The sequence below is a fragment of the Aotus nancymaae genome, unplaced genomic scaffold (assembly GCF_030222135.1).
Source record: "Aotus nancymaae isolate 86718 unplaced genomic scaffold, 86718_ANA_hifiasm-v0.15.2.pri h1tg000008l, whole genome shotgun sequence".
In the NCBI taxonomy this organism is placed as follows: domain Eukaryota; kingdom Metazoa; phylum Chordata; class Mammalia; order Primates; family Aotidae; genus Aotus; species Aotus nancymaae.
In genome coordinates, this window is record NW_026988419.1 from 1,128,564 (window position 1) to 1,144,691 (window position 16,128).

At 37.6% G+C, this 16,128-nt stretch overlaps 1 protein-coding gene across 7 annotated transcripts in view; it reads left to right on the top strand.

The window, feature by feature from the left end:
* USP40 (ubiquitin specific peptidase 40) overlaps positions 1–16,128 on the top strand; it is an 88,898-nt gene that overhangs the window by 53,024 nt on the left and 19,746 nt on the right. For 6 of the 7 annotated variants that reach the window (XM_012434143.2, XM_064372871.1, XM_064372869.1 and 3 more), the window contains 5 exons: positions 1,060–1,148; positions 2,711–2,797; positions 9,587–9,623; positions 12,923–12,987; positions 14,587–14,661. In XM_012434143.2, the coding sequence (XP_012289566.1) occupies positions 1,060–1,148; positions 2,711–2,797; positions 9,587–9,623; positions 12,923–12,987; positions 14,587–14,661 (353 nt within the window). The remainder of the gene's footprint in view (positions 1–1,059; positions 1,149–2,710; positions 2,798–9,586; positions 9,624–12,922; positions 12,988–14,586; positions 14,662–16,128) is intronic. The other variant, XM_064372872.1, reaches the window with a different exon arrangement.

The following is a 16,128-nucleotide window of genomic DNA, read 5'->3' on the forward strand; positions in this document are numbered from 1 at the left end:
CAAAAGCTGGCTTATGCTCATCTGTCTTTCTTGATACTTTTAATAGTGGCCTCCAATACCTAATATATACAAATTGCCTTTTAGAAACTGATTTATGGGACTATTTTCATCCAGGTATCTTACCCTTATATTACAGAAAACCTTAACCAGAAAAAACATTTCTGTTTTCTGAATGAAACACCAGTCTTTCTGATTATCTGATTCTCATTTGAGTCATGGGTTTGATCTAGTTATATTTTTTCCAACTTTATTTTCAAAGTTTTTCTGTTTGTTTTGCTAATTTTATTGTGATAACAATTATGAAATAAAATATTCAGTTCTCATCTCTGTATCACCTCTTAGCATTAGATTTAATTTAGTCATGAATGAGCCTAACTAATGATGGTAATAACAATCTCAACTTTAAACTTTGAAGAAGCTAGTTCTTCATTTATGGATTGATGTGGAATATCTGGTGTTTAATCCATATAAACAAGAGCTCTTTGAACAAGTCATTTTTATTAAGTAGGAAAGTAGATATTCATAGCTTCCTAGCATTGTTGTGTAGAAAACAAGAACAAAATTTTTAGAATATGGAAATTGAAAATCAAACATAATCATAGTGCATGTAATACTTTTGCATGAAGTGCAACTCGTTTTTCTTCCTTCTTGATATACTTGATTTTCAAAGAAATACTCATTTCAGTATATTATTTTTCTTTTTTTTTTTTGATACAGAGTTTCGCTCTTGTTGCCCAGGCTGGAGTGCAATGGCATGATTTTGGCTCACTGCAACCTCCGCCTCCTGGGTTCAAGCAATTCTCCTGCCTCAGCCTTGCAAGTAGCTGAGATTACAGGCATGTGCCACCACACCCGGCTAATTTTTTATTTTTAGTAGAGATGGGGTTTCTCCATGTTGATTAGGCTGGTCTCGAACTCCCAACCTCAGGTGATCCGCCCACCTCAGCCTCCCAAAGTGCTGGGATTACAGGTGTGAGCCACTGCGCCCAGCCAGTATATTATTTTTCTTAGAGAGCTAGAAATTAATAACATTCATCATGTTATCAAATTTTTTTTAAGTGCCAGACAGCTATACTTTGAGGGAAGCAGAATTGAAGATGGGAAGTTCATTGGGACTATGTCTTGGAAAAGCACCAAGTTCGTCTCAGGTAAAATAAGATCACCTGTCAAAACAAAATCAACCCTTCCATAACCAGAATTATAAATCGTACCTTAGCTATCCCAGTAATACTGTTTTTCTCTAAAAGTTTTTTTCTTAAATGATACATTTCATTTCAGGAATACATCCTTATAGTTCTAGATGTTTAAATATACAAAATTATGCCAAAGCATATTCATGTTTCTATGAAGATTTTGTGTTTAAAAGGAATCTTTAATGTTGAGTGGCCACAGTTTCAACCACTCTGTTTCCTAAGTTCTAAGATACACCTTCTTTTCCCCATGTTTTAATATCTGTGAGATTAGGTTGCATCTTACAGTCAGGGGTGTTCTGCAGTTATAGCTCGCACTGGTACAGGAAATAGTAAGTCTTAACAGTCAGTAGCGTTTTAGGTTTAATGAAACACGGTTTATTAATTTTGGACTTCATTATTCTCTGCACATATATAGTCTTAGAGCAGCCTCCCTTTTGCCTTGTATCGGTGTCCATTTTCTGTTTAAAACACCATCAGGTTTGACCTTTGCCAGAAGCCATACCTAGCTAATCAGCTTATTACAGTGCAGAAATCATAAGGATATTCTTACTGTGAATACCCTGTAGCAGGGTAATCTGGACTCAGATCAGGTTGCCCGTGGTTCCCAAATTCACTTCATTAGTTTCTTGACCACTTCCCCCTTAATTTGCTTTTCCCTGAACCTCTAGCAAATAGTGCATGACAACCTGATAGGAAGGAAAACACGACAAGTGAGGTTGAGTTAGAAAGGAAAAGCAGGGCTATAAGGAACTGAAATGACAAGAGATCAGATTTGTGTTTTTCCTTTGCGGTCTTGAGAATTCTAATATTTGAATCCCTAGGCAGAAAATAAAATCATAACCAAGTGACTAAGACAAAAAACACATTAATGCTAACTGTGTGGTATTTACAAATTCCTTTTCAGAGTGATTGAGAGAGAGATGGAGATCATAGAAGAAATAGTGTATATTGGCCGGGTGCAGTGGCTCACGCCTGTAATCCCAGCACTTTGGGAGGCTGAGGCGGGTAGATCACCTGAGGTCAGGAGTTCAAGAACAGTCTGGCCAACATGATGAAACCCTTTCTCTACTAAAAATACAAAAAATTAGCCAGGCATGGTGGCATATGCCTGTAATCCCAGCTACTTGGGAGGCCGAGGCAGGAGAATTGCTTGAACTCAGGAGGCAGAGATTGCAATGAGCTGAGATCACACCACTGCCTTCCAGCCTGGGCAACAAGAGTAAAACTCCATCTCAAAAAAAAAAAAAGAAAAACAGAAAAAGAAGTAGTGTATGTGAGAAACATTTATTGGGAGTAAAAAACATTGATGATGAAGCAATTTTTACTTCTGGGTAGGCAAAATTATTGCTTAAATTGTGACACTAAGTTACTAATCATAGTCGTAATTTCATATAATTTGAGATTTTTTTGTTAAAGTTTCATGGGCCCTTGGCTTTACATTTTTGAGAGTAAATAATACATTTATTGGATTTTTAAATTCAGATTAAATTGCATTTACACTTCTGTCTTGATCTTAGTTGTTCCTGTTTTTTGCAATGGGGAGTGATGTTCAACCTGGGACAGAAATGGAAATTATAGTAGAAGAAACAGTATCTGTGAGAGATGTAAGTAATTTTACCTTTTGTTTTCAGAGGCTGTGTGTTTGTGTGTTTGCTGTGAGGAGCAGGAGTATCCTCTGTTAAGATTTGGAGGTCCTAAGCTAGAATTAATGTGATATACTTCAGAGAATTATATATACTCACTAGAGGAATCATTTTAGGAGCTTGACAATTGGAATTATTTTATTTTATTTTATTGAAACAGAGTCTCAACTCTGTCATCCAGGCTGGAGTGCAGTGGCATGATCTTGGCTCACTGCAACCTCTGCCTCCTGGGTTCAAGCGATTCTCCTGCCTCAGCCTCTGAGTAGCTGGGATTACAGGTACCTGCTGCCACACCTGGCTAACTTTTGTATTTTTAGTAGAGACGGGGTTTCACCATGTTGGCCAGGCTGGTCTCGAACTCCTGACCTCAGATGATCCACCTGCCTTGGCTTCCCAAAGTGCTGGGATTACAGGCGTCAGCCACTGTGCCCAGCCTCAACTTGAAATTTTAAATAGCATTACTATGTTTTTCTTTCTGACTATCAATAGTTTTTTATTATATAAGTTTTGAATATGTGGAAATAGATTAAAAGAAAAAAATGAAAACCTTTCATCCCTTATTCTACCAATATTAACTTTTTGGCTTTTTTTCCTAGTATTTATATACACACACAGTGGTATGAATGTTTGTATATATGTGTGTATATGATAAAATAAATGATTAATTATACTGCTGTTATTGAGAACTGAGACTTTTAGTATTGGAAAACAGAGAGACAAAATCGGTGTGATTTTTAAAAAACCTGTTCTCCTGAATTTGAAATAGAAAAGTCTGAATGAACTTCATATATTTTTCTTAAAAAATTTTTCTGGCCAGGCGCGGTGGCTCACGCCTGTAATCCCAGCACTTTGGGAGGCCAAGGCTGGCGGATCACGAGGTCAAGAGATGGAGACCATCCTGGTCAACATGGGGTGAAACCTCATCTCTACTAAAAAATACAAAAATTAGCTGGGTGTGGTGGTGCGTGCCTGTAGTCCCAGCTGCTTCGGAGGCTGAGGCAGGAGAATTGCTTGAACCCAGGAGGCGGAGGTTGCAGTGAGCTGAGATTGCACCACTGCACTCCAGCCTGGCACCTGGTGACAGAGCAAGACTCTCCAAAAAAAAAAAAAAAAAAATGTTTTTCTAGCTCTGTCCCCTGACACAGATTAATTAGAAAGAGTGACCAACCTGGTAGCAGCATAATACCCCTAGCACCCAGAGTTTGGCTGCGAAATATCAATTCTTACTAAGAGGAACGACGGCATCTTAGAATAATGGCTGGTTATATAGCTAGGTCAGGAAATGTATTAAGATGAGCCTGGAACATCTTACCATCACAGAAAGCAGTGAAGCCACTGACAAAGACTATTGGAATCATCAAAGAGATTGAGGAGTCCACTAGTCAAAGATGAGACAATTTGAACATCAGTGAGAAAAATGATAAAAACTAATTGAAACAAGTACATAAAATCTGTAAATCTGTGAGTTCATAATTATTCTATTAAAAAATACACTGTTACCTATGGATGCTAGGCAGCCATAAAGGGAAAAAATAAAGCATTTTTTTTTCTCTTGCAAACTGTATCTTAGGGTAGCTAATCAGATAATGAGCAGTTTTTTTCATAAACATATTCCAACTAATAGGAAGGCATTTTAGAATTTCACATTTTTTCAACTCCTAATAAATTAATGAACCTAGTTATGATCTCTGTCTTCTTAAATTTATTAAGACTTGTTTTGTGGTCTAATGTATGATCTGTCATGGATAATATTTTCTGTGCAGTTGACAGGAATGTGTATCCTGCAGCTGTTGGATGGAATGTTCTGTAAATGTGTTAGCTCCATTTGGTCTATGGTGCAGTTAAAGTTTATGTTTCTTTGTTGGTTTTCTGTCTTGATCTGTGCATTATTGAAAGTGGGGTGTTGAAGTCCCTACTATTACTGTATTACAGTCTCATCCCTCTAGAGGTCTAATAATACTTGCTTTGTATATTTGGGTGTTCTGGTGGTGTTTGCATATATATTTACAATTGTTATATTCTCTTGTTGAATCCCTTTATATCATTATAGATTATATAGTAAGTTATTATATAATGACCTTCTTCTACAATGACCATTATCAATTATAATAACTTTTTACAGTTTTTGAGTTAAGATCTGTTTTATCTGACAAAAATGCAGCTACTCTTGCTCGCTTTTGGTTTCTATTTGCATGGACTTTTTCCATCCCTTCACTTTCAATCTGTGTTTAACAGTGAGGTGAGTCTCTTAGGCAACATATAGTTGGGTCTTCTTTTTTGTAATCCATTCAGTCACTCTGTATCTTTTAATTGAATAATTTGATCAAGGTTATTATTGATAAGTAAGAACTTATTCCTGCCATTTTGTTAATTGTTTTCTGATTGTTTTGTAAATCTTTTTTCTCCCTTTCTGGGTCGTTTACTTCTGTGGTTTAATGGTTATCTATGGTGCTAAGCTTTGTTTCTTTTCTCTTTCTTTTTTGTGTATTTGCTGTCATTTCTTTCTTTGTGGTTACTGTGGGGCTAAGATAAAGTATTCAACTCAACTTTGGTCATATAAAAATACTTTAGAATTTTTTTCCCTTCCCTCTACAATTTATATTTTTGTTGCTTTAATTTACATCTTTATGTATTGTGTCCTTAGCCACTAATTATAGCTGTTGTTGTTTTTGACTATTTTGACTTGAAACCTTCATGGAAGAGAATTGATAGATTTATATAGCACCATTGCAACACTGGGGTATTCTGAGTATGATTATGAATTTACCTATACTAGTGATTTTTATACTGTCATGTGTTTTTATGATAGTAATTATCATACTTTTGTTTCCAGTCGTTACACCCCCTTAAGTATTTCTTGTAAGATTGGTCTAGTGGTGCTAAATTCCTTTAGCTTTTTCTTATCTGAGATTTTTATCTCACCTTCATTTCTGAAGGATAGCTTTGCTAGATATACTATTCTTGGCTGACTGTTTTTTTTCTTTCCTATATTACCCCATTTTCTTCCGGCCTGCAAAGTTTCTGCTAAGAAATCCACTGATAGTCTAAAGAAATCCACTGATAGTCTACTGGGGATTCCCTTATATGTGACTTAATGCTTTTCTGTTGTAGCTTTCAGAATTATCTTTTTGTCTTTAACCTTTGACAGTCTGATTATAAAGTGCCCAAAGAGGATCTTTTTGTGTTTAATCAGGGACCTGTGAGCTTTCTGGATCTGGATATCCATGTCTCTCCCAGACTTGGGAATTTTTCACCTATTATTTCATTAAATAGATTTCTGTGTCTTTTGTCATTTATTCTGCCCTGGCTATTCTATGATTAGAAAATGTTTTCATTTAGTGGTGTCTTGTTGGTCCTGTAGACTTTCTTCATTCTTTTTAAATTGTTATTTCTTTTTATTCCTCTGACTGGGTTATTTCAAAAGACCTGTCAAGTTCAGAAATTCTTTCTCTGATGAATTTCTGATTCAGATTGTGAATTATTTTTTTCTGATTTTGTTGAATTTTGAATTGTTTGTATTCTCTTGTTTATGAGTTTCCTTAAGATCATTGCTTTGAATGTCTCTTCAGTCATTTCAAAAATATACTTTTCTTTGTGGTTTATTACTGGAGACTTAGTTGTGTTCCTTTCAGAATATCATATTTCCTTGGCTCTTTATGTTTCTTGTCTTCTTATGTTAATATCTTTGCATTTACTTGAACATTTAATTTTTCCAATTTTATGGAGTAGCTTTTATAGGGAGGAGCTTTTTCTTACAGATGGGTTCTAGGGTGTCTGTTGGAAATGATATGTTGTTGGCTTTGGTTCCTGGTGGACTCAATAGCGTGATCTCTACACCAGTTCTTCAGCTGTAATCCTCGTTAATGATATCTGCAATTGCTTAGGCTATGGGTGTTTGTGACAGAGGTGACATGGTTTGCTGGAGGAAAGGGTGCTGGTTTGTGCTGAGACCAAGCACAATCCGAACATAGCTGTGTGTTGGTCTCTCTGGGGTGGGGAATACTGCCACACTGGCTATTGGGCTGGGTACAGGCATGTGTGGGCAAGGCAGCTGTGCAGTGCTCTCTCTAGGGAGGCAGGCCACTGCTAGATTGCAAAATCCAAAACTTTTTGAGCACTTTTTGACTCTTTGACATGACACTTGAAGAAAATGTACATTGGAGCATTTCAGATTTAGATTTTTGGATTAAGTTTGCTTAGCTGGTAAGTATAATGCAGATATTCCAAAATTTAAAAAAAAAATCCAAAATTTGAAACACTTCTAGTCCTAAGTATTTCAGATAAGGGATACTCAACCGGTAACTGGGACTGGGTGATGGGTATTTGAGGATCATTTTACTGTTCTCTGCAGGTATTTTCCCAGTTTTTTACTGGCCTTTTTAACTTTACGTTTTTTAATTTCGAAGAAAGAAACCACAGAACTTTTCAAAAGTGATATATTTTCCTTTCTGTACTCTGTTGAACCCCTTGCAGGCTGACTTGTTCCTTGCTGTGTCACTAAAACAGCTTATGTCAGAGTCATTTGTGGCCTCCACATTACTATGTACAATGAGCAGTTTTTACTCTTCATCTTACTTGTTCTATCAGCAACATTCGCTATAGCTGATGACTCTATTATTTGAAACACTTTTGTCACTGGGCTCCAGAAGACCACAGCTCTTCCATATATTTCACTGGCCTACCTTTCTCAGTTTGCTCTCTCCTCCTCTTCTCTGTCTTTGAGCATTCTGCTGCTCGGTTGTTAGACTGGACCTGGCCCCAGAACATCCAGCTGCCACCTAGTTGTCTGACAATCATCCCAACCTAGAACATATTCACAGAAAAACTCTTCTTCTCCCTGAAACATACCCCACTCATATGTTTCTCTTTTTCAGTTAATGGCAGCTCTACTTTTTACTTGTTTAGGCTGAAAGTCTTGAAGTCACCCTTGATTCTTCTCTTTCTTCATATTTTTCTTTTTCAGTTAATGGCAGCTCCATTTTTTACTTGTTTAGGCTGAAAGTCTTAAAGTCATCCTTGATTCTTCTGTTTCTTACTTCACATTCAGTTTCACAGGACGTTGTTTTGATTCTACCATCAAAATGTACCTAGGATCTGACCACATCTCATTCTGTTCATTGCCACCACCTGTCAAACCTGTCATCTTTTTCATCTGAAATTAATTTCATCCATCAGCTTCCTAACTGATCTCCTTCTTTATAGCCTTACACTTCCCAGTGTCTGTTCTTATAAAAAAGTTAAGTGATCCTTTAAAATGTAAGAGAAATTAGTCACTCCTATACTCACAACCCTCCTGTGGTTTCCCATCTTGCCCAGAGTAAGAGATGAAGCCTTGAATGTATGCACAAGGGCCTTTGTGATCTGGTTCTCTGGTATATTTTTGTTTTGTTTTCAAACCTCCAACCATTTCCCCCTCTTACTCACTCTACTCCAGCCACACTGGCTTCCTTGCTGTTTCTGAAACAAGGCTTATGCTCTCTGTTTTCCCTTCCTAAAGCACAGTTAAGTTGATTGCTCCATTGTTTGATTGTTTTTCTTAAATACAATGTTTAAGACTTTAAGTTTTCTTAGACTATAAGTTTGCTTTCATTCATCCACCGCGTTTTAGTATACTGTGTTTTCATTGTCATTTTCTAAACAATCCATAATTATATTTTAAAGCCTTCTTTTATTTTTTTATCATACAAATAATCATGGGTTTCTTCTCATTTTAAACTTCTCGGGGGAGTAACAGTCCCCCTTGGTTACCACTCTATTCTAGTCCTTTCTCTGGAAGTCACTGTTGGAATCGGATGACATCATCTTATCCACATAAGTAGAGTGTGTGTCCCTTCAGGCCTTTGCTGTGCCTATACCAGCATGTGTCTTTGTACATACATATAGAAATGAAGGGTGTGCTTTGTTTCTGTGATTTCTTTTAAATTATAAATGGGATCACTCTGCATATATTATACTAGAACTTTGTTTCACTTAAAATATTTTAAAGATATTTTAAGAGCAATATATAAAAATCTGTTTTATTATTTGAACTGCTTTAAGACATTTCCTTTTTTAAAAATCTCCCATTAATCTGTATTTTTTGTGAGTTTTTTTGTTTGCCATTTTTCTCATTATAAACAGTACAGCAGTGACTATCCTTATTTTTGCTTCCTTTTGCTCTAATGTAGTAGAAATCAGATTTTATTTGCTCGCTTGCCCAAGATTTAAGTAGCAGTGTTTTTCCCTCAAGAAATTGTTTTAAATACTATTTTTGTTTTATTGAAACTTTTGTTAATATTGTATCATTTTTGCATTATGCCATGAGATCACAGCTTGCACAATTCTTGTGAGTTTTTATATGATCAGTTGTGTTTCATGGATGCTAAATAAAGGCTAATCTCCTTTTATAGGATTCAGAGTTTAATGTCTATGAAATTAGCTTGATAAATCATATTTGGCCAAAGACACACAGTTAATCCTTATAGGAAGGAAGTCATGGTTCAGACCTGGGAGTTGGTGGATGAAACTTTGAACTAAGTCCTACTTGCAAACACCAGAAACTGTTTTTCCCCCTCCTGAACTGGCCCCACCTAGCCCTTAGAAAGGAAAGCTGACTTGTGTGCCATTTTCTTAACTGTGTCTATCTTTACCTACTCAGGAATCATTAAATATAGTCAGATTTAAATAGGCCTAGGGTCCAAAAAGCATGTTTGTCCTAGAACTGTAACTCAGAAACAGAAAACTAACATTGCACATTGTTTATCTTTACAGTGTTTAAAGTTAATGCTGGAGAAATCTGGCCTACAAGGTAAGTTACTTACCATAACAACATATTATTTATAAGCCTAATGAAAATTTTTTGAACTTTGTTTTTCTCCAGGGTTGTAGGAAAAAAGAAATTACAGGGTGTGGAGAAATAAAAAGCAGTTGACCCTTCTATATGTACATAATGAATTATCCTGTTTCTTGTTGGCATGCTAAAAGAAAACTAGTGGTATAGCGCTGAGGAGAGAACCTAGATAGATCTAGCAAAGGTACAAAGTAGGAATGCTTTACACTGTTGGTGGGAGTGTAAATTAGCTCAACCATTGTGGAAGACAATGTGGCGATTCCTCAAAGACCTAGAACCAGAAATACCATTGATCCAGCAATGCCATTACTGGCTGTATACCCAAAGGAATATAAATCATTCTATTATAAAGATACATGCCTGTGTATGTTCATTGCAGCACTATTCACAATGGCAAAGACATGGAATCAGCCCAAATGCCCATCAGAGATAGACTGGATAAAGAAAATGTGATGCATATACACCACGGAATACTGTGCAGCCATAGGAAGGGATGAGATCGTGTCCTTTGCAGAGTCATGATGGAGCTGGGTCATTATCCTCAGCAAACTAATGCAGGAACAGAAAACCAGACACCACATGTTCTCACTTATAAGTAGGAGCCAAACAATGAGAACACATGGACACAGGGAGGGGAACAACACACGCTGGGGCCTGTTGGTGTGTACGTCAGGGAGCGGGAGCTGGGGGGGTGAGGGAGAGCATCAGGAAAAATAGCTAATACATTCTGAGCTTAATACCTAGGTCATAGGTTAATAGGTGCAGCAAATGACCATGGCACACATTTACCTATGTAACAGACCTGCACATCCTGCACATGTACCCCAGAACTTAAAATAAAAAGAAATAAAGCTAAGATGTATACCACCTGGAGATACACAGGTCTTCCACTGATTCTTTTAAATCTCACTGATTGCAAATTTCAGTGTGTTCTGTTTCATGTCAGTATTTTTGTGGTATAGGTGAGGGAATATAGAATGAATGAAAAAAATAAATCGAAGATAACTGAAATAACTTTCCAGGTGGGATCATGTCAGTGAGCTTGATAAGGCCTCATTCTCCTTTCAGTAGAGCACTTCGCTGTTCTCAGACTTCATGAATGTGGAAGCCTGTGGCTTTGTTGTCTGGAAAGGAAGTTAAGGTGATCTGGGTACAAGACATTCTTCTAGAAGTTACACGCAATGTCTCACTTAACTTAACCTCGACAACAGCCCTACCATGCAGGGGTCATCCCACATGCCCATTTTATAGATGAGGAAACAAAGGCCAAGAAAGGTGAAATGGTTCCCCCAGAGTTGTACAGCAGGTATCTAGGTCATTCTCTTTTCACAACCCAACTTATTTTCACCATGCTGTACTGTGAAGTAATCGTGTTCACTTTTAACTTACTGGTGGCTTCTTAGAGGTACTTAAATTACGTTTTTTAACTGATATAAATTTTTCTGTATTTAAAGCTAGAACTTGGCTGAGTGCAGTGGCTCACACCTGTAATCCCAACACTTTGGGAGGCCAAGGCAGGTAGATCACTTGAGCCCAGGAGTTCAAGACCAGCTTGGGCAATGTGGTGAAACCCCACCTCTACAAAAAATACAAAAATTAGCAGACTACAGTGGTATGCACCTGCAGTCCCAGCTACTCAGGAGGCTGAAATAAGAGAAACACTTGAGCCCGAAAGGTGGAGGTTGTAGGGAGCTGAGATTGTACTCCGGGTGCAGTGGCTCACGCCTGTAATCCCAGCACTTTGGGAGGCCGGGGCGAGTGGATCACGAGGTCAAGAGATCGAGACCATCCTGGTCAACATGGTGAAACCCCGTCTCTACTAAAAATACAAAAAATTAGCTGGGCATAGTGGCGCGTGCCTGTAATCCCAGCTACTCAGGAGGCTGAGGCAGGAGAATTGCTTGAACCCAGGAGGCAGAGGTTGCGGTGAGCCGAGATCGCGCCATTGCACTCCAGTCTGGGTAACAAGAGCGAAACTCCATCTCAAAAAAAAAAAGAAATTGTACCATTGCACTCCAGACAGGAGTGGGAGCCTGTCTCCAAAACAACTAGAACTAATGATAAAGAAGGTCTGCAAACAAGAGTATTGGGATTCAAAAATTGAGATAAATATGACATCTGTGTTTATTCTTTGGCTATTTCATGTTTTTGGTGAGTAGGAGGAGTTTTGTGTTCATAAGCATTGCTATTATTTTTAATAACCAGGATTTCTTTCTTTTATTGCATTCAACTTTCTTCCCACCCCAAAAAAGATCTCTCCTTTGCTTGCCTGTTGGGAATAAAAAAGCAAAAAATTCTCTTCTCATTTCACTAGTGCAGCAAGTATGCTGAAAAACAACTCTTTGATTAAAGTCAATTTAAAATTTATAAATATTAACATGTCAACTGTATTAAAATGCTGTTCAGAAAGCACTAGCGCTACATTTTTGTTAGATTAACTGCTAAGTAGATAGGAATAATTTTCTTGTACATATTAACAGTTGCTGGGCAATGTTAGCATCTATTTTCAGCCAAGACAGTGAAATAAAACTCAGTTAATAATGCTTTGAGAAGGGATTCTATGTACATATATGTATACTGATACATTATATATATATATGTGGGTACACATAATAAAGGTATAAAGTAAATATCGTATTAAGCTGGTACAAAAGTAATTGTGGTTTTGCCATTAAAAGTAAAGGCAGGCCGGGCTCAGTGACTCACGCCTGTAATCCTAGCACTTTGGGAGGCTGAGGCGGGTAGATCACCTGAAGTCAGGAGTTCGAGACCATCCTGGCCAACATCGTGAAACCCTGTCTCTACTAAAAATACAAAAAATTAGCCAGGCATGATGGCACGTGCCTGTAGTCTCAGCTATTTGGGAGACTGAGGCAGGAGAATCACCTGAATCCCAGAGGCGGAGGTTGCAGTGAGCTGAGATCACACTACTGTAACTCCAGCCTGGGTGACAGAGCGAGAACCCGTCTCCAAAAAAAAAAGTAAACGCAAAAACTACAGTTACTTTTGCACCAACCTAATATAATAGTAGCAAGTGTTTCTTTTATTCATGAGTATACAGTTCTTGGTAGAAGAGAGAGAAAACCAGATTGAGGAAATGTAATTTTTTTCATGCTCTGGAAGAGATAATTTACCTAAAAATTAACAATTATCAGCAGATTAAACCCCGTTTGATACTCACTTATCCAGAAGGGCCATTCCTGACAAACTCATAAAGCATATTCTGAATTTTTTTTCATCCCAATTTTGCTTTATAGGAGATGCCTGGCATTTACGAAAAATGGATTGGTGCTATGAAGCTGGGGAGCCTTTATGTGAAGAAGTAAGATGATTTCTATACATTTTACTCTTTCATATGATTATGTTTATGTCATATTTTCATTCAAGATACTCACTCCACTCATGAGAAGGCTTTAATTACTTTCTGTGGGATACAGATATCTGTGAATGGGTCTGTTTCACTTTTTTCTTACTATAGTTTTTTTTGATAAAGGGAACGTCTCAGTGCAGTGCGAACATTTCTGACATCTGTGGTAAACCCCTTGCCATGAGTGTATGCCTCTAGGAGGATTAGTTCATGAGAAGGCAGAGAACTTCACAGAACAGACATTTGAGCTAATAGAATAATTGTATAGATAGATATAGTCTGAAGTTTTGACCCCTGAATATCTTGATCTCAGAGTTTCTCTGTAAGTTAATGGTGACAGAATTTGTCTTACCAACCATTCCTAAGTGATAGGCTTTTATCCAAACTCGATTCAGCCAAACTCTTAGGGTAGCATTAGGAATAATTTTATCACAGGATAGTTGGAATCTAGTTAGTCATCTTGTTGGTCCAAATAGCTTTACATTTCCCAGTTTAAACCCATAGCCTTAGAAGTAGAGACCCAAAATGAAGCTCTGTGAGGAGGCTTAGGTAGCTGTGGTCAGCAGCCCTTTGCCCAGTCTTCACCTGCCTGCTTCCTGTTCTGCAAAAAGGGGCACTGAATGTCAGCAGAAGGTTGATCTAGGCCAGTGTGCTGGGGCCTTGCACTGGAATGCTCTTTGCTGTTTAGCAGTCAGTAAGTCAACCGAGGGAGGCCCCTCTTGGGGCCTGGCCAGGAGTTTGACTGCCTGGATTAAGAAGTGAGCCAAAAGCCAACTCATTACCCTCGGAACTGGCTTCTTGTTCCAGCCTTGCCAGCTATCTTTCCCATCTTAAGAGTAAAATATGGTTTACCCTCTTCATCTTTCATTCTTCATGTTTCCTCTCAGCCTCCAAACCTGTCAGCTTTTCCACTCCTGTGACCATTCCCACGCTTGGCTCTAGGCTAGCCTTCTTATGCCTCTCACCTAAATTATTGTAATGGCTTTCTGGGCGCAGGTGTTTTTTGCTTCAATGTCATGCATATTGCAGCCAAATTGAGCTGGAAAATCTCCTCCAAAATCTCCCATGGCTCCTTTATTTCCACTCCACATCCCTGTGGTTAGTGCCTGCCCTTCCAGTCCACTGTGACCTCCTGGTACTTTCCACTCCAATCAGTGTGGCCTCAGTGCTCTACCAAAACAAGCCATGTTAATATCAATCTTGTTCTTTTTTTCTTAAGAAATTCCTTCTCTTATTTTCTCTAGCTTTCCAAATCCAACCCATCTTTTTAGGCTTAACTAAAATTTCATCTTCTGTGAATCAGTCTCTCATTTCTCATCTCATCTAGCTCCCTTTCCTCAGGTCTTTTGTAATACTTACAGTTTATAACCCACAATTTAACAAATAATGCTGTACTGATTTTATAGTCTTAGCTTATTTCCTGTGTCTTCAATATCTGCTTTATTATTCATTTATTTCTTGAAAAGAGAATATAGGCATAGTGTTTTAAAAAGATCCAATGATCTGTTCCTTTCAGAATTCATAAGTGACAAAAAAGAATTTCTGTATTCCCAGGATGCAACACTGAAAGAACTTCTGATATGTTCTGGAGATACTTTGCTTTTAATTGAAGGACAACTTCCTCCTCTGGTGAGATTTTACTTCTGAATATACATCGCATAAGTAATAATTATTGTTATCTGATTACAGAGATAATATAGTCTCATTTAGGGAAAATAGGGAAATTCAGATAGTCATAAAGAGAATAGAGAACTTTCCCCAAATGCTACCAATCAGATATGTTTCCTAACTTTTAAATATTCTCACCAAAATTAATATCAATTACACATAACATTTTTATTTCCTTTTTTTTTTTTTTTTTTTTTTTTTGAGACGGAGTTTCGCTGTTGTTACCCAGGCTGGAGTGCAATGGCACGATCTCGGCTCACCACAACCTCCGCCTCCTGGGTTCTGGCAATTCTCCTGCCTCAGCCTCCTGAGTAGCTGGGATTACAGGCACGCACCACCGTGCCCAGCTAATTTTTTGTATTTTTAGTAGAGACGGGGTTTCACCATGTTGACCGGGATGGTCTCGATCTCTTGACCTCGTGATCCACCCGCCTCGGCCTCCCAAAGTGCTGGGATTACAGGCGTGAGCCACCGCGCCCGGCCTATTTCCTATCTTTTATATTTAACATTTTAACCTCATAAAATCCAAAAATAATCATCATATCCAAGGTGTAATGTTTTACTAGTTTAATTCATCTGTATCCTCATTGTTGGAAGCTTAGATTGTTTTTAATATTTTGTTTTTATAAATAGTACTTAAATAAGTCTTTCTGAAAATAGTTCTAAATATAGAATTGCTAAGTCCAAAGGTATGACCTCTTTAAAGCCGTGACGTTATATGCAGTAGCATATGAGAGGGCTCATTTCACTGCCCTTTCATAAGCATTGCATGTCACTACTTTCTAAAACCAATATTGTTTCTTTTAAACTGAGGATGCACGTAAAGGTGAACCCAAAAGAGAAAAAAATGGCCCTAAATTTCAGCCTCCCCAGAGTGCTAGGGTTATAGGTGTGAGCCACCAAGCCCAGCCAAAAATCTTTTAAACAGGGTCGTTGAAGTTGGTTCATGGTTTTTGGTCCCATAAACAATTTGCATGAATATTCTTGCACATACGGCTTTCTATGCATATACTAGTATATCAGAATATAAATTGCTAAACATGTAATGGCTGCACATTTTAAAATTCGGCAGATATGGGCGAATTATTCTACAGAAACTTCTCAGCAGTTTATATTCCTGCTACCAACTTACAAGTGTTCAAGTTTACCGATATTTTCACCAACATAATTTTCTGGTTTTTGACAGTCTGCTAGGTGAAAAACTGGAATTTTGTTGTTCTGATTTACATTTATTTAATTGAATGACGGTTGAGTATTTGTTAATCTTCACCAATCTGATAAACAGAAAAATATTCTAATGCACATTTCTTGAACTATCTATTTAAAATGTTGTATGTGGTTAATTTGCACATCCTCATCTTCTGTTGTTGGAAATTAAGTGCTGCAACAATAACACCTTTTATCTCTTAATAAACCTATTAAAATTCT